General features: G+C 41.3%; 1 protein-coding gene across 3 annotated transcripts in view; it reads right to left on the bottom strand.

Annotated features, from left to right (window-relative positions):
• Positions 1-21950, bottom strand: part of AMBRA1 (autophagy and beclin 1 regulator 1) — a 156406-nt gene that overhangs the window by 15396 nt on the left and 119060 nt on the right. For all 3 annotated transcript variants that reach the window (XM_081833964.1, XM_081833966.1, XM_081833965.1), the window contains 3 exons: positions 18819-18958; positions 2378-2470; positions 1327-1520 (listed from right to left, as the gene is read on the bottom strand). In XM_081833964.1, the coding sequence (XP_081690090.1) occupies positions 1327-1520; positions 2378-2470; positions 18819-18958 (427 nt within the window). The remainder of the gene's footprint in view (positions 1-1326; positions 1521-2377; positions 2471-18818; positions 18959-21950) is intronic.

Raw genomic sequence — 21950 nt, 5'->3', positions numbered from 1 at the left:
ACAATTATTATCCACTCAATCTACTGACAAATGTGGTGGCTCCTGATATATGATGCAAATCTACTTTCTGAATTTATCCTCAAATAGAAACCTGAAGGAAAGATTGCAATCACTTCACAGTAACTGATTTTACAACTGCTGCGAGTGGAAGCTGTGCCTGTAACAAAAAGTGAATTGTTTACTGAGATGATAAGTCAAGGTGTTATGTCCTACAAACTAACATGCTCTATCTCTATTTAATGCAAGTGGAAAAGACCCCTATATCTTTGTTCAAAGGAAGCCTAGCATCTATGATAGGGCAGCTGATAAACAGGAGCAATATAGAATTGTTTTAAGGATTTACTTTAGTATGAATGACTCCAAACAATCTGATTTCCTGGTGAACCTTCCTATGTGCACAGGTTGATTCTGTGTCAGTGGCCTTTTACAAATGACACCAGTGGGAGGAATCTGGCTTCCAGCTTGAAACCCAGCACGTTCACAAGAATTTCCAGAATCCCAGCTTTAACTTTTAACTTTCTCTAGCTCTCAGAGTTGCACAGGAATAATAATAAAAACAATCAAGTTACTTAATTCAGAACATAGGGTGGGCAGTGTTTCCAAACAGCTAGTGGAAGGGAATGATTAGTATTCTGACAGTCCAGATCAAGCCAGTTCTTCAGTATCTCTTGAGGTCTGGCCTTCTGGTACTTATTTCCCCTCTCAAAGAGTATACCTAAGGTCTAAGTGAAACATATGTTCCCAAAGAGACTATGGGTAGGTGGCAAGCATTATTTCAGAAGCTAAGCATCAAAACATTATTTAGATGTGGGCACCTGCTGGCAGAAAAACAACAACAGAGAAGAGCGCAGGAGGAGACACAGTGCTGGTGACCAACAACTGATTTCCATCAGTTGCTTGTCATCATTCAGTGAAGTCCCCAACATACTTGCAAATGTTTGCAATTCACACAACGTTTGTGGTCTGTTATGTGTGAGAGAAATGTTTTCTAAACCTCCGCATGTGACACAGAAAGGAAAAGTTTCCTTTGCTAGAATCTTGGCACTTTTTAATCTGAAGAAGGAGCAGCAATTTGTTGGCTTATTGATAATGTTTTAGATGCAAGCCTCTTTGGACACAATAAGCTCAAGAAGTGTGAAGACCAAAAGGAAGGTAACCTATATTGGAAAAATTACAAGATTCTTTCACTCTAACAAGGAAGGCTGTGGCTATGGATAAGGCAGCTTCTATATGTAGATAGATTCTACTTTTAAGAATGTCACATCCCATGTTCCCTTACACAGTGTTTAAGACGACAACTTTTGGTTATTTTACATCAGTTCTAACCTTCTGCAGTCCCTGAAGCAGAACCTCCTGGTTCCTGAACTTCCCTCTCCGTTTGTGTCTCTGCATTCTGCAGCTGAGGAGCCAGAGTCTGTGTGCCCTGTGATGTTACAGAAGTGGTTGGGTTCCGTGGCTGCAGGCCTATGGCATTCATTAGACCCATGTCCCTGTCTGTCCTCCATGTGGCTCTGCTAGTTCTAAAGAGAGAGAGAGAAAGAAATTGAAGGGTAAACACACAACATCCTCTATGCCCCTGAAAACAGTAATTTATCAGTAATTTGTCCTGCTCAGTGAACGCCATAAGCATCTTCTTTGTACAATGATCTAGATGTTGTGCACTATAGTTTGCATCATCCCTGACCACTGGCAATGCTGGAAGTTGCCATCCAAAACATCTGGAGGACACTATACTTGCTAAACATGATCTAGAACAGGGATGTCCAACCCCCCCAAAAAAGCTCAACAACTCTGGGCAATCCACCCACCCCATGCACGTTCCTCCTCCTTCCAAGGACAATGAGTAGAACACTGCCAGTTTTTTTATACTGGGAGTAGATCACAGTCTCTGGGGAGTTGGACATGCCTGATCTAGAGGGTAGTCAAAATGTCTATTTAGCTATCCTCTACCTTTTATCTCTATGAATGATTTTGGTTAAAGACCTCAATGTTAGTGCCAAATTCTATGTTTTAGGTTGTAACTAGTCTTGCCTCGCAGCATTTCCTTTACCATCATTTATTTCTATTTCATGTAACATTTTCACACAAAGCACATATAGCTTCTCAAATGACTTAAATGAGGGTATGATTGGCAGCTAGAAGAACCGCAGTTGACAGATGTATTTTAAAATTTCAGCCTGCACCAGTGAATAGACCAAACATAACCACTGGTAGTCAGTCAAGTGCCAAAGGGAAGATAAGTTTTAAATATTCAGCCATCATAAGAGGGAAACACAGGCATAACCAGCCCTTGTAAATTTGATGGAAGAAACATACAGCTCAGCATGTGCTCCCAAGCTATGACTGATTGCCCCTACACTCATCCCCTAAGACTCACCCAGGCCGCTCGGTACTCCTGCTGTTGGAATGCACAGTGAAGACGGTCTCATTCAGCTGGTCCCAGTAGTACTCAACCCCAGAGTTTAAGGCCCTGGCGTACAAAAGGAAAATGGGAAATTAAGACATTTTTCTCCATAAGACCTCTATAGGAAGACGTAACCATGCTACTATACTTGGCAAAATAATCAGTTTCAGAACTTGCAGCATATATTGTCAAAATGTGAACTATATAATCAGGCCGGGTCCCACAAACCTGTCTGTTCACCTGTGATCATGGTTGCTACTATGTGGAGAGTCATTTGCATTCTGAGATTTTCTACTTGGGTTTGGTTATTTTCAGCACATTGCTATGAATGCCCAGAAGTAGCAAGGTATAAATCTTATTTGCGTGAAGAGCGGCTGTAAACTTTGGTAGCTACATATAAACTAACCCTGTCAAAACATTCAGTGGCAGAGCCCTATGATGCCTAATGGCAGCAGAAGGGCTTCTTAAAGGATCAGGCAGTAGGACTACTGAGGAACACATGCATCCGTAAAGCTCCATAAACAGGACCATATTGCTCAGGTGGAATTTTGCATGCAAGACTGTTCGTATGTGTGACCCTTATAAGCAGCCAGATAATTATTGTCTGGCTTATTTATGGCATTACCATTAGCCTGGTAGCTGACTGACAAATGGATTAGGCCTACCTGAGTCAAGAAAGTGTAGTTTTATTTTACTTTAGGTTTTTCAAGAAGCACCTGTCTGACACACACACACATACTTCAGTATGCTTTCACTTCCCCTTCAAATTTCATCTATTCTGCATTGAAGTCCTGGAAATTAATAACAGCTGTGCTAATTACCCACCCAAGACTCCAAGGAATTGTGGAGTCCTCAAGATAGTGCCATTAGGGACATTCCAAGATGTGGGAGCAAGAAAACTAGACAATCATGAAGTGCATCTAACTAACCTAATGGAACTAAAATTTAAGACAGACATAATATGCTTTCTGTAGTCACTCTTTGAACCCATGTGACAAGCAGCAGCCCTAGCCTAGCCTTGCCCACAGCAACAAAAATTGGAAGTATGGCATATTGAGGGCATATATTAAGAGCTTCTGAGTAGGGAGAAGCTCAGTCAGGTGTGAAAGGTCCCCAAGGTCAGCTTGACAAATTTTGTGATTGCACAGGTCCCTTGTTGACTTAAGACACATGAAGTACCACTGAAGAAGTGTTCCACAAGTGTCCTGAGCACTGTTTAGCATAATAAAGCTCTGGAAGCTAACTGTCTAAACATGTGCCCTACAACAAAAGCAACACACTTCATTAATAAGATACATGCCTGTTAAGGAGTGCTTGCAAATTTTATACAAAATACGGACAGCCCCGTTTATGTGGGGGTTATGTTCCGAGCCACCACATGGATCGGGGAAATCATGTATAACTGAAACTCATTGAAAAAGCCTGCAAACACCCCATTCTGCCCTTTTAGTGACGTCTTTATGACGTTTCTGGGTCACTTCCAGGTTCGGCACAATGTGCAAATACATGGTTGCACACATATTGAACGTGCATAAATGGGGGGCTTTCTGTATTTCAGTGGAGAAAAAATGTGTAACCTGTGTGAAGATTGTTTCTTGCGATACTCACACAAGTTTTGTACTTTGTGAAACATATAAACAAAATGGAGAGCAACAACTGAACATAACTACAGGTGTGTCATGTAACAATTTCCACACTGTCCCAACAAATGCTCTTCCACATGGGAAATTTGTAACCTTTGAAGCTACCTTCACATGTGGTGCTAAAATGCTTATGCTATAAAAACAACTCCTACTGGATGCAAATTTGGATTTAGCTATGACAGTCAAAAGCACAAAAGATCAAGATAGCAGGCCTCTGTAGAAGGTTTCATTCCAAATTCTCAAACTTTCCCCTTGTAGATTAACTAGCATATTTGCAGTCTCAATGTAACAAGCAAGCACCGAGGTGATTTGGCAGGATACTAGGAATAGGTTGCCATCTGTCACTTAAATCCGAGGAAGATGTAAATCAAAATCTCTGCATTTATAATATCTTACACAGAGTGAAATAAAATAAAAACTAAAAAACCCCTCATTTCCCATTTTTAATTTTGGGCTGCAGCAAACAAGGTATTCCAACAGAGCCTGTGGCTCCATAATAAGCTTCTGTCAGGCACCCTTCCCAACACAAAATATCGGCAGCTGTGAGGATCTTAATCCAGTCATTATTTGAGCTTGTATTTCCCCCACTACACCATCCCAGCCAGAATAAAGGAGGTACAGATCAACCACCTTTTCAGATAGGTGATCTGGAACTAAGTTTGCTCTACCAGCAAGAAAGCAAAGAGTCCAGGGTCATTACTTGCCCTCATAGTTTTAAGGCAATGTAAAATAAGCATTTTCATCCCTCCCTGCTTTTTTTGCTGGATGCTGTAAACACAGCCTTTAACACCCCTCTATACTCTGCTGCAGTGTTGGAAACTGAGATATGAAAGCTAGGAGCTAAATTTAACCTTAAACCTAGGTTATGGGCGCCGCAACGGAATGTCCAGGCGTGCTTTTTTTATAACAAGATTACAAAGCTGAAAATGAATGAACTTCTACTAAAACCTTATATTCATTTTTCACATGGTCTAGTCCTCATCTGAAGACTGGGAAAAAACAAATCCATACGTCCCCTGCCACCGCCCCCAATATTACTATGTTGGTTCAAATGGAGAAACCCAGCCAGATGGGCGGGGTTTAAATAATAAATTATTATTACTACTATTTCCCCAGTTCTCAGAGAGCGGCTGGAAGTGGGAAGAAAGAAATCTTAGGCGCAGTACTAAGGCCCAGAGCTCAGAAACTGCTCGCATTAATGAAATTCCCAGTCACAAACCGCGCCTAGAACAATGGGCGTTTTGAATGCTGCTCTGCTGCCAACTGAAAGAAGGGGGACTTTACAAGAACATTTCGGCCCTTGCAAAAAGCAGGGGACCAATCATGTGAACGATTCGAAGGGGCTAAAAGCAGACCACTAGTTTGGAAATGGTAATTAGGCAGGATGCGGAGATCAAGGGTGCAGGTATTGGAGGTGCCAGGCAAGCTCCCTCAGGAGCCATAAGTGGGGAGCCCAGTCTTGTGCTGCCACCCTCTGGACCTCTCACAGAGGCGGCACTCAAAAGAATGGCCTCAGGTGACAGTCGCAGTGTCTGGGTTGGTTAACATGGGGAGAGGCGGTCCTTGGGGTATTGCACTCTTGAGCCCTTTAATGCTTTATAAGTCAAAACCAGCACTTTGAAGTGGGCCCAGAAACTAACTGGCAGCCAGCGTAGTAGGGCCAGGATTGGCGTTATGTGCTCAAACCATCTTGCCCGGGTGAGCAACCTGGCTGCTGAATTGTGCAGTAGCTGAAGGCTGAAGTTTCTGAACCATCTTCAGAGAAAACCCCACATATAAGCTGTTGCAGAAATCTAACCTAGAGGTTAGATTTACTTGGAAGGGTGGGAACTATAAATTTAAAAAGGCATAAGAAAAGCCAGAGGAAACCCCCCCCCAAAACAAATGAGTATCCAGGGTAAGTCCCATAACTGTTTATTCCATGCTTGTTCCATGCTTTCCCAAGTACATTGATTGGCAGAGTAAATAATGCAACTGCAGAGGTGATTCAAATTGTGTTTCTTTCTGGAAACAGGTGAAAACACTTGTAGCTATCTGGCATCACATATGCAACTTGATTAATCTCAGCTACATTCCACATGAGAAGCTCTTCCATGCTGTGGGGTAAATACTGCTGCTCATCTCTCTCTCTCTCTCTCTCTCTCTCTCTCTCTCTCTCTCTCTCTCTCTCTCACACACACACACACACACACTAAAATCAGGGACAACTGGAGATTTAAACATGAGGCAAGATCTATAGGAAACAAATATACAGCTGCAATTCTGCCTCCTTGTGAACTGAACATTTAGCCTCTACTGAAGCAGGCTTCAGGGTTTCAGAATAAAGGCAAACCTAGAGCAAACTGGATACCATACAGACCTAAGGTCACAAGGCAGATTCCTGGAATTGCCATATGAAGGTACAGTCTTCATTCTGGGTGAAGCTAAGAAATGCTATTGCTGTGGCTGTCTGAAGAGCTGAGGTGGTGAATGGGCTTCAAGGTAGAAGAAGATAATGGATTCTTAATGCAAAAGCTTCCACTTAAGACCCATCATGTGCAGAATGTGGACTTGTTTCACTCATCCAAATAAGTTGTTCCCTTCTAATGTGCATGCGTACAGAAACACTAGGCAAAGGAAACAAGAAGCCCATATCCTGCAGTTTTGGTGTTTGTTTTAGGAAAGACGCCAATACTGTTAAGATAATTGGCTGAGCAGTAAGTGACTGCACAAACAGGCATGCTAACGAAACAAATAGGATTAGCAAGTGGATTCTGTTCAAACTCATGCTGTTTTTTAAATCAAGACCAGCACAACAGGCATAGGTGACCACTGACATTTTACTGCCTTAATAGCAGCATACTGTATCTTCTCCTAACAGCCCTTGTACACCAGCTACTGCTTGGATCAAATTTACCAAATAAGGCTTAGGAATACAAATTTTAGCCGTGTCAAAACAACATTTTTGTGAGAATCCCTTGCCAAGGCAGTAAGGATGCCCTACATTCAAGCAAAGCGTGAGAGAGAGAGAGAGAGAGAGAGAGAGAGAAAGATTTGGGAGGACAGTTCAAAACCATTCACAGAACAATAGCAGCAGTAGCAACAAATGGAATGGTTATAGGGCGTTTCTGGAAGTATACTAAAAAATGTGCCTTCATGATCAGAAATCCAATCTATAAACCAAAAAGACATGCATCCATTTATTCATTTACCCAGTAAATTTACCCAGTAACTAGAGACTGTGCACTGGCATCTAAGGGGCAAAAGGTGTTCTACAGTGGGTGAGCAGGGCCCAGGAAACATAGTAAAGAGGTGAGACTTATAATGATGGGGCAGGTATGACCTCTTGCCTGCTAGAAACGCTATCCACACGTTTGATATATATTTTTTAATTAAAAAAACCCTCCCGTATGACTTTAACCTTTTCTCAGCAGCCATGAGGTCTAAAAACTTGCTGGACTCGAATGCTAAACTTCCTGATTTTATGTTCAATGCCATATTTAACATTTATTAAACTGACCCTCTAGAGTTTGCTTTGCATTGCTACAGTCTCCAGAAGCCCAAACAGTTGACACTGAAGGTTGACACTAAAAAAAACCCATTCACCTCCAAGAATCCTCTTAGATATGCTATATTATGAATGGGAGATGTCTCCTCTGGATCATAGTAATAATTGGTAGTAGGGACCACGGCTGCTTCTCAGATTGTAATCTATACACAGTGGAAGTGATTCCCCCCTACACACACACACTTTATGAAGATACTGGACTTCCAGCAACAACTTTTTCTGCTTCTTCTTGCTGTTTGAAGAGTGTCTGTTAATTCCTAATTGCAATCATTTCCAGTCCCCATGCACAGTGATGAAGTGGCAGAATTCAACTTCAAGTAGCTTCTACTCTAGTCAATTTCACTCTGAAGAATTAATATTTTCTTCAACAGCAAGGAACTGCTGAAAGGAGACACAACTGTGTATCTCTCTCTCTCTCTCTCTCTCTCTCTCTCTCTCTCTCACACACACACACACACACACACACACTTATATCCCACTCTTCCTCCCAAAGTTGTCCAGGTAGTCATCTTTAAAGAACTAGTGTAAATGCACTAGTTTTCAATAGACTTTAAGGGAACTATTTCAAAACTACTCCTGCACTGTATGCAAGACTCACTCTAAGGGCACTATTCAGTAAGTGCCTGCAATTTTCACACCACAATGAAAACGTCTACAGCACTAGAGCTGGTCATGCTGCTCGAATCTAATCCCAGCTTCTCCTCAAAACCTGCTAAAAAAGATAGGCAATATGTACTGTATTTTTTGCTCTATAAGACTCACTTTTTCCCTCCTAAAAAGTAAGGGGAAATGTGTGTGCATCTTATGGAGCGAATGCAGGCTGCGAAGCTATCCCAGAAGCCAGAACAGCAAGAGGGATTGCTGCTTTCACTGCGCAGCAATCCCTCTTGCTGTTCTGGCTTCTGAGATTCAGAATATTTTTTTTCTTGTTTTCCTCCTCCACAAACTAGGTGCGTCTGTTGGTGGTCTGGTGCGTCTTATAGAGCGAAAAATATGGTGTATTTATTTCTCACGTTTTTCAGATGCTCAAGGTAACTCACAAACATGTTTTTAAATGATGCCATGAAAAGTTTGATACCGATAGGCACTGAATTGACCCAACAGAATAAAATGTGAAAAATAAGCAAGTCCTTTTACTGCAGCCAGTTGAATTGGTGATGCAAGCCTTAAAGCTTGCCCAGGGGGAGTGTGTGTGTCTATGTGTAAATAAGAAAATAAATGGCCTCATTCCGGGCTAGAAAAAGAGTGCTGCAACATTTGACTGTAAACTCCACAGTCCAAGTTTATTGCATAGATGTTCTACAAAGCATGGAGCTTGTTAGTTTACTGGAGAGATTAAAAATCAGAATCTACAAACTGAACAAACCATTTAAACCATGCTGATAGCCTAGAACTTCAGCCACTTAAGATGATAACAATGCTACCACTGCTTACATTGTTTTGATCCCTTGGAATAGCTTAAGCTATTTAGGTCCTGTCAGAGCAGAGAGCTACTTAAAATCTTTAAGCTACTTGAACTGCTCTAAAGCTTTACAGCATATTTTAAATTGTGTTATGCTCTTAAGAGCATCTTAAACTTCAATGTACTCTTTAAGGCTAGGTAGTGTTGAGCCGATTTTAAGTTCCAAGAATGATCAACCCAACCTTAACACTTAAGGCTAACAACTTCAAAACCTTTTTTCTTTAAAAAAAACAAAAAACTAGCTCAAAATAGAAGAACATTATTTGCACAAAGCAAAGTCAATAACATTACAAACTGTAAGAGTAACCCTATACCTCAAGAGAATAATGCACACAGCTTACAGCTCCCAAGTTATTACCATGATTATATACAAGTAGTAGCAAGATCTTTGAAGTAAGCTGTAATTTGAACCTTAGATGTCTTCACACACACATATACACATTCTCTATAACAGAAAGAGATAGTATAGGAAAAATCCCTCCCTTGTGCATCGTCCCAATTGGTAACTAAGATTTGAGTCATGTCACCGGTCACATTACGTTCATTTCCAGTTAGGGGGCTGTTTCTCTTGCCATTCTGTCTCCTACTCAATTGAGCAAATGGAGAAACTGCCTTGTCCCTTATTCCTCTTCACCACTCAGCCACGTTGTAGAACTAGTTCTCCTCCCATTACCTGGCTATTCCAGTTGTGTTACCCCAACTTCTAAAATTACATTACAGATCAGCATATGCTGTCTTCCAATTACACCTCCAAATTCAGGAATGAAATTTTTTGGGAGTGGAGGAGGACATGGCAAAAAGCAACAGACATTAAAACTATGGAAAATTAGGGCTATTTACGCTTTCCTCGTTATTTTTATTTAGTGTTCTTATTTGTCTTTATAGAGAAACATGCAGAACCTAACTCTTTACATTAAAATTTCCCTCAAAAGCTGCAAGCTTGGGTCAGAGAGAAATGGAGAACCCACCAAATATACTGATTGGTTAATAGCATCATAAACTATGAGTTATAGCTATTGCATAAGCCACTCACATATGGCTTAGAGTGCATTTGAGTCCTATTTCCACAGTGGTGATGGCAGACAAGAGTTTACTTTTCTGCCACCATTTTGTCTGCACAGTGCCTTCCAGAGGAGCTACTCCAAAAGGCAAAAGACCTGTTACAATCTGACCCTTGGAGGGAAATAGTAACGTCCTAAGCTGCTTGTTGTGACCAATATGCAAAGCTCCTTGTGGATAAAACAATTTCATTCGCTCAGACAGACTCCACATTAATTAGAGAATTGCTTTTGGGTGTTCAAACTGTCTCCGACTGACATGTTCATATGGATTTATTTTGGTAACCTTTTGCAGCCTGAGAGGTAAAAGTGACCACTTGCATACTTGATCCTTGCTCATTCTGGCACATTAGACTGGCTGAGGTTGGGAGCAGGGGAGACTCTGGATGACCGAGGTTCTTACTGCTCCATTGAAAGAGGGGTCTCTTCATGTGGCGCAGAAAGCAAAGGCTGATCCAACTACTTATCAGTCGCAAATATGTCATTTTGGGAAGAGATATTCAAGCAAGATGTCATTTTCTTTTATATGTATCCATCCTCCATCTCTTGCTTCAATTTCATTGTTTATTTTTGTATATTCACTTTCTTGGTCTTCTGGCCCTCTGTTAGCCTTTACATCTTATTTCTAATTCTGTTTTCAAATGTTTGTGCCTTTTTTGCTTACTATTCCTTATTTAAAGCATACATTACCACCTGATATTTGGTGAATTGAATCTTTTCCCTCACCTGTTTACTAATGTATGACTAAGATGCTCTTGTATTAACTTTGGCATTTTCTTTCCAGTCTATTTTGTTTCTGCCAAGTGCCTAGTTGCATAGGTTATATCCTCTAATGCAGGGTTGGATAAGTGGCGACCCTCCAGGTAATTGTTGGGCTACAACTCCCAGCAACTGGACAACAATGGTCAGGGATGGCGGGAGTTGTAGTCCTGCAACACTCACAGGGCCAAAGGTTCCTCATCCTTGCTCTAATGTCATCTTTAAAAAAAAGTTTTCTAGGTATTCAGTGAACATTACAACACCAACGTTCAGCTGCTCACAATTTAGAATATTAAAAATGTGAGTCATTAAAGCCCTCTCCAGGCATCCATCTTGTTGTAAAGGGGGAAAGGGGGGAAAGGGGGCTAGCTCTGTCCCCCTGTTGCCATGCTGTAACTCTCCTGTCCACATAGAGGCTCCCAGCTTCAGAAGTTCACCCTCCAACTTGTGGAGGGTGATGAAACAGTAATGAGGAAAGCATTAGTGCATTCATCCCTGCTACCTCCCACCTGCCACTCATAGAATCATAGAATCATAGAATCATACAGTTGGAAGAGACCACAAGGGCCATCAAGTCCAACCCCCTGCCAAGCAGGAAACACCATCAGAGTACTCCTGACATATGGTCGTCAAGCCTCTGCTTAAAGACCTCCAAAGAAGGAGACTCCACCACACTCCTTGGCAGCAAATTCCACTGTCAAACAGCTCTTACTGTCAGGAAGTTCTTCCTAATGTTTAGGTGGAATCTTCTTTCTTGTAGTTTGGAACCATTGCTCCGTGTCCGCTTCTCTGGAGCAGCAGAAAACAACCTTTCTCCCTCCTCTATGTGACATCCTTTTATATATTTGAACATGGCTATCATATCACCCCTTAACCTCCTCTTCTCCAGGCTAAACATGCCCAGCTCCCTTAGCCGTTCCTCATAAGGCATCGTTTCCAGGCCTTTGACCATTTTGGTTGCCCTCCTCTGGACACGTTCCAGTTTCTCAGTGTCCTTCTTGAACTGTGGTGCCCAGAAGTGGACACAGTACTCCAGGTGAGGTCTGACCAGAGCAGAATATAGTGGCACTATTACTTCCCTTGATCTAGATGCTATACTCCTATTGATGCAGCCCAGAATTGCATTGGCTTTTTTAGCTGCTGCATCACACTGTTGGCTCCTGTCAAGCTTGTGGTCAACCAAGACTCCTAGATCCTTTTCACATGTACTGCTCTCAAGCCAGGTGTCACCCATCTTGTATTTGTGCCTCTCATTTTTTTTGCCCAAGTGCAATACTTTACATTTCTCCCTGTTAAAATTCATCTTGTTTGTTTGGACCCAGTTCTCTAATCTATCAAGGTCGTTTTGAAGTGTGATCCTGTCCTCTGGGGTGTTAGCCACCCCTCCCAGTTTGGTGTCATCTGCAAATTTGATCAGGATGCCCTTGAGTCCATCATCCAAGTCGTTGATAAAGATGTTGAATAAGACCGGGCCCAAGACAGAACCCTGTGGCACCCCACTAGTCACTCTTCTCCAGGATGAAGAGGAACCATTGATGAGCACCCTTTGGGTTCGGTCAGTCAGCCAGTTACAAATCCACTGAGTGGTAGCATAGTCAAGACCGCATTTTACCAGCTTCTTTACAAGAATATCATGGGGCACCTTGTCAAATGCCTTGCTGAAATCAAGGTAGGCTACATCCACTGCGTTCCCTTCATCTACCAGGCTTGTAATTCTGTCAAAAAACGAGATCAGGTTAGTCTGACATGACTTATTTTTCAGAAATCCATGCTGACTATTGGTGATCACAGCATTCCTTTTTCTAGGTGCTCGCAGACTGTTTGCTTAATGATCTGCTCCAGAATCTTCCCTGGTATTGATGTCAGACTGACTGGGCGGTAATTATTTGGGTCCTCTCTTTTCCCCTTTTTGAAAATAGGGACAACATTTGCCCTCCTCCAGTCTGCCAGGACTTCGCCTGTTCTCCAGGAATTCTCAAAGATGACTGCCAGTGGTTCTGAGATCACATCTGCCAGTTCTTTTAATACTCTTGGATGCAGTTCATCTGGCCCTGGAGACTTGAATACATCTAAACTAGCCAAGTATTCTTGTACTAGCCAAGTATTCTTCTCCTTAGTTATTCTGCCAAGTATAGCCAAGTATTCTTCTCCTTAGTTATTCTGGGCTGTGTTTCCTCTGCTGAATCATTTGCTCCAAATTCTTCAGGTCGGGCATTGTTTTCTTTATCGGAGAAGACTGAGGCAAAGAAGGCATTGAGGAGTTCAGCCCTTTCTGTATCCCCTGTTTGCGTTTCACCATCTTCTCCTCTGAGTGACCCCACTGTTTCTTTGTTCTTCCTTTTGCTACGAACATACCCATAAAAGCCTTTTTTGTTGCTTTTAACCTCTCTAGCAAGCCTGAGTTCATTCTGTGCTTTAGCTTTTCTGACTTTGTGTCTACACGTGCTGGCTATTTGTTTGAATTCCTCTTTGGTGGTTTCCCCCCTTTTCCATTTTTTGTACACATCCTTTTTTAATCTTAACTCAGTTAAAAGTTCTTTAGATAGCCACCCTGGCTTCTTTAGGCACCTTCCATGTTTCCGTCTCATTGGTATTGCCTGAAGTTGTGCTTTTACTATCTCCCTCTTAACAAACTCCCAGCCATCATGAACTCCCTTTCCTTTTAGTATTACTGTCCATGGGATCTCACCCAGCACTTCCCTAAGTTTTATGAAGTCGGCTTTCTTAAAGTCAAGAAATTGAGTCCTAGTATGCTTGGCTGCTCCTTTCCGCTGTATAGTAAACTTCAGAAGAGCATGATCACTCGCGCCTAATGAACCTTCCACTTCTACCCCACTAACCAGGTCATCAACATTGGTTAGGACCAGATCTAAAATGGCTGTTCCTCTTGTTGCTTCTCCCACTTTCTGGACAATGAAGTTGTCTGCAAGGCCAGTGAGGAATCTGTTTGACCTTATGCTCTTGGCTGAGTTTGACATCCAGCAAATATCTGGGTAATTGAAGTCCCCCATTACTACTATCTCCCTTCCTTTTGCATGCTTGGCCATCTGTTCCAGGAAGGCATCATCTATGTCCTCCGTTTGGCTTGGGGATCTATAGTAAACTCCCACAATGAGGTCCCTGTTATTCTTCTCTCCCTCACATGTTTACTTTAAAAAAAAATACCTAAAGAGGGTTTGAGTTTTTTAGAAATTATTGTGAATTTGCCACAAGTGAATAGGCATTACACATTTTATTACCTAAGAAAAAAGAGTTTTGAAAGCTGTTTTGTGTGACTTCATAGTATCTTGGGATAAATGCCTGTAAAAAAACGGTCAATATATGCTCCAGATGTGTCCTTTGAATAAACTAACACAGTTTATCTGTACCATCAGGGGAGAAATCCTGGGAGGCTGGGATTTGGACAGCTTGAGAAACCTAGACTGCAGGAACGTGCCACTTTCTGACAGCAGTAACAAAAGAGCTACTGAGAAAAGAAAAGAAAGAACTACACAGAAGGACTTCAGCTTGCCAAGGTGAAATAAGAATATTCTAAATACGTTAGGGAAAAGGTGAGTTAATAAGAACGTCCATTCATTGGTGAAGAAAAGGAAAAATGACTCAGGTGGCTTTATTTAGCAAAAACAAAAAAGCTAGAGCATCTTGCACAATAAAGGGAAGAATTTTAATGACAAGAGTTATCATCAAAAGGAGGTAATCAAATAAACCAAACTTGTATTTGATAGTAAGTACACAACACAAAGGGGTATTAATAAAGCTGGTAAATGAAATGCATTGGATTTACCTATTGATTCTGTCATTATATAAAACTGGAGTGATATTCAGAACCACATATGAATAATAACTCCATAAGGAAATGGCAGACAGAATTTGTCAACTGGCAGTCTTCTGGATCTTTTTAAAAAAGTAACCAAATAAGAGAAAAATAGATCCATTAACATCTAAAAGGAGAATGAATAACCAGAAAGATTTATATGTTTGTTTTGTTTATTTATTTGGCTATATGGATATGAAAGTAAAAAAAAAAAAAGGTAAAGGGACCCCTGACCATTAGGTCCAGTCGTGGCCGACTCTGGGGTTACGGTGCTCATCTCGCTTTATTGGCCGATGGAGCTGGCGTACAGCTTCCGGGTCATGTGGCCAGCATGACTAAGCTGCTTCTGGCAAACCAGAGCAGCGCACGGAAACGCCGTTTACCTTCCTGCTGGGAAGGCTATTTATCTACTTGCACTTTGACGTGCTTTCGAACTGCTAGGTTGGCAGGAGCAGGGACCAAGCAATGGGAGCTCACCCTGTCACAGGGATTCGAACCGCCGACCTTCTGATCAGCAAGTCCTAGGCTCTGTGGTTTAACCCACAGCGCCACCCGCGTCCATTAGATATGAAAGTAGTGATATGTTAATATTATTACTATAAACTACCAAGTGCCAAATATACTCAGAAAAGTCCTTGGCATACTCAGAGAAAGCTGCTCAATATGTAACTATTGTATGTGAATGCTCTTCAGCACACTGAAATGATTTAAGATCCACAAAGACTCCAGGGTTTTATATTCAACATGACAAGCAGACTGGACTGCTAAGTTGCCCATTTACTTCTACATTGAAAATATATGAGCTGTCTAGCTACAAGCAAGGAGCATCACATTAGTCAATGCTTTAACATATCCCAGGGGTACAGAAAGCAGCAAGCAAAATAATTCACATACACACTGTACAAGAAGCTTGCGGCTATTAAATAAGCTGATCCTAAATCCATAAACATGTAGGAAAGGTACCACAGGAATGCAAAGGCAAAATTTCCTTCTGTTAAATGCCTGTGTCCACTTTAATAAAAGTAAGTATGCCACAAAATTCTCCCATTTTGTGTTCTGTCAGCAAAGACAAACATACTAATGCTTGGTCCAACCTTTTATGCCCATGGTAACTTTGAAAATAAGGATTCAATCTATGGGATCTCTAAGCAATTTGTTGGGTCGGATGGCTAATTTATGTCAGCTAAGAATGAGACCACTATAATAATAATAATAATAATAATAATAATAATAATAATAATAATAATTTTTATTTATAGCCTGCCCTCCCCAGCCAAGGCCGGGCTCAGGGCGGCTAACAAGCAATAATAAAAACAAGTTGAATGAATACAATTTAAAAACAAAATTAAAATACAACATTAAAATATTGAAACATTAAAATATTAAAATGTAGCCTCATCGCAGGAGGAGAAAGGAAAAGAAAAAAGAAAGAGGGGGAGGGAATCAAATTGGCTCCAAGCCAAAGGCCAGGTGGAACAACTCCGTCTTTCCCTGCGGAAAGAAAGCAGATCCTGCAGGGCCCTGGTCTCATGAGGCAGAGCATTCCACCAGGCCGGAGCCAGAGTTGAAAAGGCCCTGGCTCTGGTTGAAGCTAATCTAACTTCCTTAGGGCCCGGGACCACTAGGGTGTTGCTATTTATGGACCTTGAGGCTCTCCGTGGGGCATACCGGGAGAGGCAGTCCCGTAGGTACGAGGGTCCTAGGCCGTGAAGGGCTTTAAAGGTCAAAACCAGCACCTTAAATCTGACCCTGTACTCCACTGGCAGCCAGTACAGCTGGAAAAGCACTGGGTGAATATGCTCCCATGGCAGAGACCCTATGAGGAGCCTTGCTGCAGCATTCTGCACCCATTGGAGTTTCTGGGACAGCTTCAAGGGCAGCCCCACGTAGAGCAAATTACAGTAGTCAAGCCTGGACGTGACCGTTGCATGGATCACTGTGGCCAGGTCAGGGCAGGAAAGGTAAGGGACCAACTGCTTGATGCAGCGAAGGTGGTTACAGCCTCCACCTAGCCTTCAACAGTCACCTTGGCCAAGAATGATTACACTTAAAATGTAAACAATGCATCAGGGTCTCTAATGACTGAAAAGGCTGGCAGGTAAATGGTGTTAGTCACCAGACACACATGACAGATGAATACATTGGGGCTATATACCAAACACTAGGTGAAAAATAAGCTGCCCTCACACAATGATGTGTGGTTATGAAGAAATGAAGTGGCACAGAAAAGCAATCTCAGGATCATAGTATAATTGTATTTTAAATTACATTTTTTAAATTTGTGCTTATGATAATTCTGTATTCTATATCATGCATATTAATATAATGTTTAGAGCACTGACACCAGCCCATAAGCTAGGATTATTCTTTTCAGCTTAGTCAACAATACATGGGGGAAATCCAAACTTTGGCTGAAAACTTTACAAACTTGAAATAAATAATGGTTACTTCTCTCTTTGGAGTCACTTCATGATAATTGGATATATTTCCTTACTGCCCTTCGGGGAACATATGTGCACATCTAAGTACAATTAGAGAACCATTTTTACTTAGTCTCCTGTTCACAAAACATCTTACAGATAAAAATGAAAGAGGGACCTGGTGCACAGGACAGGCAAGGGTTTGGGTTCATGAAAAGGATGAGAGCCTTGGGCATGAATTTGGGGTACACCAACCCTTGTTATTAGCTGTATATTAGCTACTTCCACAAACGAGAGGGCATTTTCTGTGGTAGCAGCCCAACTTTGGAATGAAATAAGGAGGCACCCTGCCACCAACATTACAAATTTTTCACTGCTATTTGCCCATGCATTTTAGATTATTGATGGTTCTGAGGAACTGCATCCTTTTATTCCATTTTTAAGCTTTTGGGGTTTTTATCTTGTATTTTGTTGCCAGTTTTAAATTGTATCTTTATGTTGTGTGAATATTATTCATACTTCTGTATGCTAACCTGGAGTCCCTGGTTAAAAAATAATGTAATTCTAAATCAATATAACCACCAAGTAGCCCACACAGCAATAAACAAACAACTTTGACGCCACAATGTACCCTGGCCAAGATGCAAATGGATTAATGAAGTTCTTTTAATCACACTCGATTCCTTTCTTTTCTCCCTCCCCCTCCCTCCCCCATGGTACTTCTTTTGTATATTTAGGCTATTGGAAGAAATCAACTTCCTGTGCAATTTCATACTTTCTTCTATTAGACATTATGACAGGGGAAGCTAGATGTACAGCAGACATGCATCTAGCTTTGTTACTTCAAACCATATTTATCTATTATCTGACACCATAATATTCCACACTCCCCTTGCTAGCCAGTGATGAGAATGAATGGTGAGGAAGTAAGGATTGTTGATAACAGGACACAGGGGGTAATTAAACATGTGACTGCTGTTTCCTACAGCAGCTGCATGTTTAGCATGAAGTTTGGTTTGGGTCATAGAAAACAGACATCCACACATGAGCAACATTTGTAATTCCACATAAATGAATGTCAACTTTTCAAAGGCGCCATAAAAAAGTGTGTTCAATTAAGACAGGCCAAACCAAATAACGACTAACAAGGTGACCCAAAATTTAGGGAACTTCGGACGTGTGATTTGCATTGTACTGAATACTACATACATATTGGGGCTTCTTTCCTATTAGAAGTCATATTTAAGCCCAGGGACAAAGATGTGAGAAAATATAGAAGCCTAAATGAACATTCCTCCAGTTAACTTACTCATTTACCATTTCTAAGCTGCTGCCTCTTAACAAACAAACAAGAAAAGTTAACTTCATAGCTATATTATGAGTCACCTGGGTAAGAGAAGGGTACAGTATTATCAAATGCAAAAGGAAGAAAAAACAGGGAGGCTGACACATGAGTTTTGGAAAGCTATATTATACCTGATAGGTATATTATATTTGCTCAATAGTTCCTGCTTTTCATAAACTTCAAAGATTAAAGATGAAATATGAAGTTATAGTAATTTTAAAGGAGGAAACAAACACCACAATAGTTATCAGGGGGAAAATTAATCTCTGAAAGTTTCGTTATAATTGAGGATGAACTGCTGATAGAAAATTCCTATGAAAATTCCCTGAGGGAAGAAGGCCCTCAGGCTCTAAACCAAGCACTTACTCCGGTCGGCAAATCACCAGGTCCCCCTTATTAGTGCCATATGCCAATCCCAAGCCTGGTTCAGGCAGCCAGCGAGCAGAATTTATGCTGACGTGTCTCCTTTGGTCAGCAGGCATTGGGTACAAGACGTTGAATACTCTCTGAAAGGGAAAAAAACCACATACATTAATGCTTCAAACAGGTAACAGCAAGTTGCCAAAAGACCAAAATTATCTCAGCAATTCAGGAACAAGGACAATAAACATTAAACAACCTGAATAAAAAGTTAGCCACACAGCAGTCTTTCTGAAATGGGGAAAGGGACTGCAATATGCCGTTGGGGTAAGAAGATGGAAAGAGCTGGATCACGTAATGGTCAAGCATCCTCTTTCTCACAGGGGCCAACCATAAGTTAACCATGTGACATACTACTTGCATCGGGAAGTTTTTAATGTTTGATGCTTTATTATGTTTTATATACCGTGGTACCTCGGGTTAAGTACTTAATTCATTCCGGAGGTCCGTACTTAACCTGAAACTGTTCTTAACCTGAAGCACCACTTCAGCTAATGGGGCCTCCTGCTGCTGCCGCACCGCCGGAGCACGGTTTCTGTTCTCATCCTGAAGCAGTTCTTAACCCGAAGCACTATTTCTGGGTTAGCAGAGACTGCAACCTGAAGCGTATGTAACCTGAAGCGTATGTAACCCAAGGTACCACTGTATTCTGTAAGCTGTCCAGAGTGGCTGGAGAAACCCAGCCAGATGGGTGGGGTATAAATAATAATAATAATAATAATAATAATAATAATAATAATAATAATACATGTAGGATGCAGAACTTTAGTGATGTATGCAGTTCACTACTGCACAACAATGCAGAGGTTAGAATGCACCAGCAGAATGAGGCAGCAGAGAATACAATACTGTTGGCCAGAAATCAGGAGAGGTGTTCAAGGCAATAGCATATTGCAGTATAAGTATTGTGACAGCTGATATCCAGCAGTGCTTATATCCCACTGTATCTTGATGAACACCCTTACCACTGCTTTCCATCCACCCTCTGATCCTCTAGGAATCTCTTTTGCAATATATCTTCTACTATACCTACCATAGTGAGCTTGTAGGTCAACATTTATTGTCTATAGAATTATAGCAACAACAATGGCACATCAATAATGTTGCACACCAACAAAAGGCAACCCTACTAGAATATCAAGTGACTCTTCTCAAATGTTTCTGCCAAAAGATATTCATCAGTGCTCTTTGGCCTTTTATTTTGCTCAGCAGAGTAAGAGACATTCAGTGTCAACTGAGCTGCTGTCTAGTCCCTGGTGTTCTCTACAATACTTACACAATCTCAGCATATTTGCCCTATTCTTTTCTTCTTTTGACTAGGTAGTGAAGAATCCTATGTATACTGATAGCATCAGTTGCCATGGAGATTATGTTATGCACTCCAATTTTAATGGGGTTATGATAGCAGAAAGGCATTTATAAGAGCAAAGCAGCACTTATTCAGAAAACAAGCATTGTTTGAAGTGTGACAGAATGAAAAGAACACACCCCATGATTATACTGCAAACCTATTTCATAAACAAACAGTTTCTCTTGGGCAATTGCCTCCTGTTAAGGAACAGCAGCTAGCAGATCTGGTTTCCAAGCCTTGCCTCCATGTCTTGCATTTGCTACACACTCACTGGCCTTGTTCACATGTCATCTAAACCATACTGAATGGATTTATTGTGATCATGCCTGTATGATCTGTGTTTATCCTCCTTGCTAGTATGAGGAAGAAGCAAATCATAATTTTCAGTTTAGTGTTAAGCCTCAACCAGAGATCATGCTTTCTCTAGTTCCCAAAGCATGATCTGTAGCTAAGGCTGGGTCTCGTCTTACTGAATTAAATTTTTGGGAGCAAAAGAATACATAATCCCTAATTGACTGTAACGCCAAGTCAGGGATCATGGCTTATTTCCTCTGCAGGCTAGTGGGAAACAGACATACAGACCAGAAGAACATTATCACAGTACATCAATAACTGTAGTTTACTCAGATATGCAAACTGAGTGTTTGCTGCACTGTTAATTGCTGTACATCTTCCTCCAAGTGAAGACCTCAGGTTTCTCAAGAACATTTATCTGAGTTCATGCTTTAGGTTAGTGGCCAACTAACATATATACACACACCTACTCACAGGCTGGCATACTTAAATTTAACAACTGTGTTCCCTAACAGTTTGCACATGATTTTTTTTTTAAAAAAAACTGAATGAATTTCACTTGCATGCACATAAAAGTTACCAACAACTTCTTATTTGCAGAGATAACTTTCCTACTTTTCCCACATTACCAGCAGCATGATAGCAGCACAAACCCCACATCCCTACCCCCTTCTACCCTTTCCCCATTGTGGCTTAATACATTCTACATCAGGCTTCCTCAACCGTGGCCCTCCAGAGGTTTTTGGCCTGCACTCCTATGATCCCTAGCTAGCAGGACCAGTGGTCAGGGATGATAGGAATTGTAGTCTCAAAACATCTGGAGGGATGAGGTTGAGGAAGCCTGTTCTACATGTACAACACTCACTTTACTAATACAGGGACCGATAACTGCAATACTTCATAAGACTATATAGTACACTCTTGCTACACTGCTGGTCGCAAAACTATACGAAGTTTATAAGGCACTTCAGAACTCTCAACCAGATTGATTTCATAGTAAAACAGTACTGTATGGCATAATAAGCTCTTAGTGTTGATGCTATAATGTGAAATATATGACTGATAAGAATTATGTTCAAGTAAGGAAATTTGCCTGGTGAGGGTTCATTTAGTCACACAGCAGTGCTCACCTATCTGTAGCGAATCTGTAGTGCCTGCTTTGTCATCATCTTAAAATCTATATAACTTTGGGTCAAGGTCTTGAGTATGACTTAACTGAGTGTATGAGAGTTAAGCAGTCACTGTTCACTAGTGTACGGATAGTGAAACTGTGGCCCTCCTGATGTTGGTCTACTATGCTGATCGGCCCAGGCCAGCATGGTCAACAACCAGGGATGATGCAAGTTGTCGTCCAACAACATCACCCTAAGAACCACAGATTCCCTACCCCTGCACTGGTGAGGGAGAACCCCTCCCATTTCTTCCTGTCCATC

Source organism: Podarcis erhardii (genome assembly GCF_964252035.2).
Source record: "Podarcis erhardii genome assembly, chromosome: 1".
In the NCBI taxonomy this organism is placed as follows: Eukaryota; Metazoa; Chordata; class Lepidosauria; order Squamata; family Lacertidae; genus Podarcis; species Podarcis erhardii.
The sequence above is the reverse complement of the archived record's forward strand: the minus strand, read 5'-3'. Positions and strand labels throughout refer to the sequence as shown.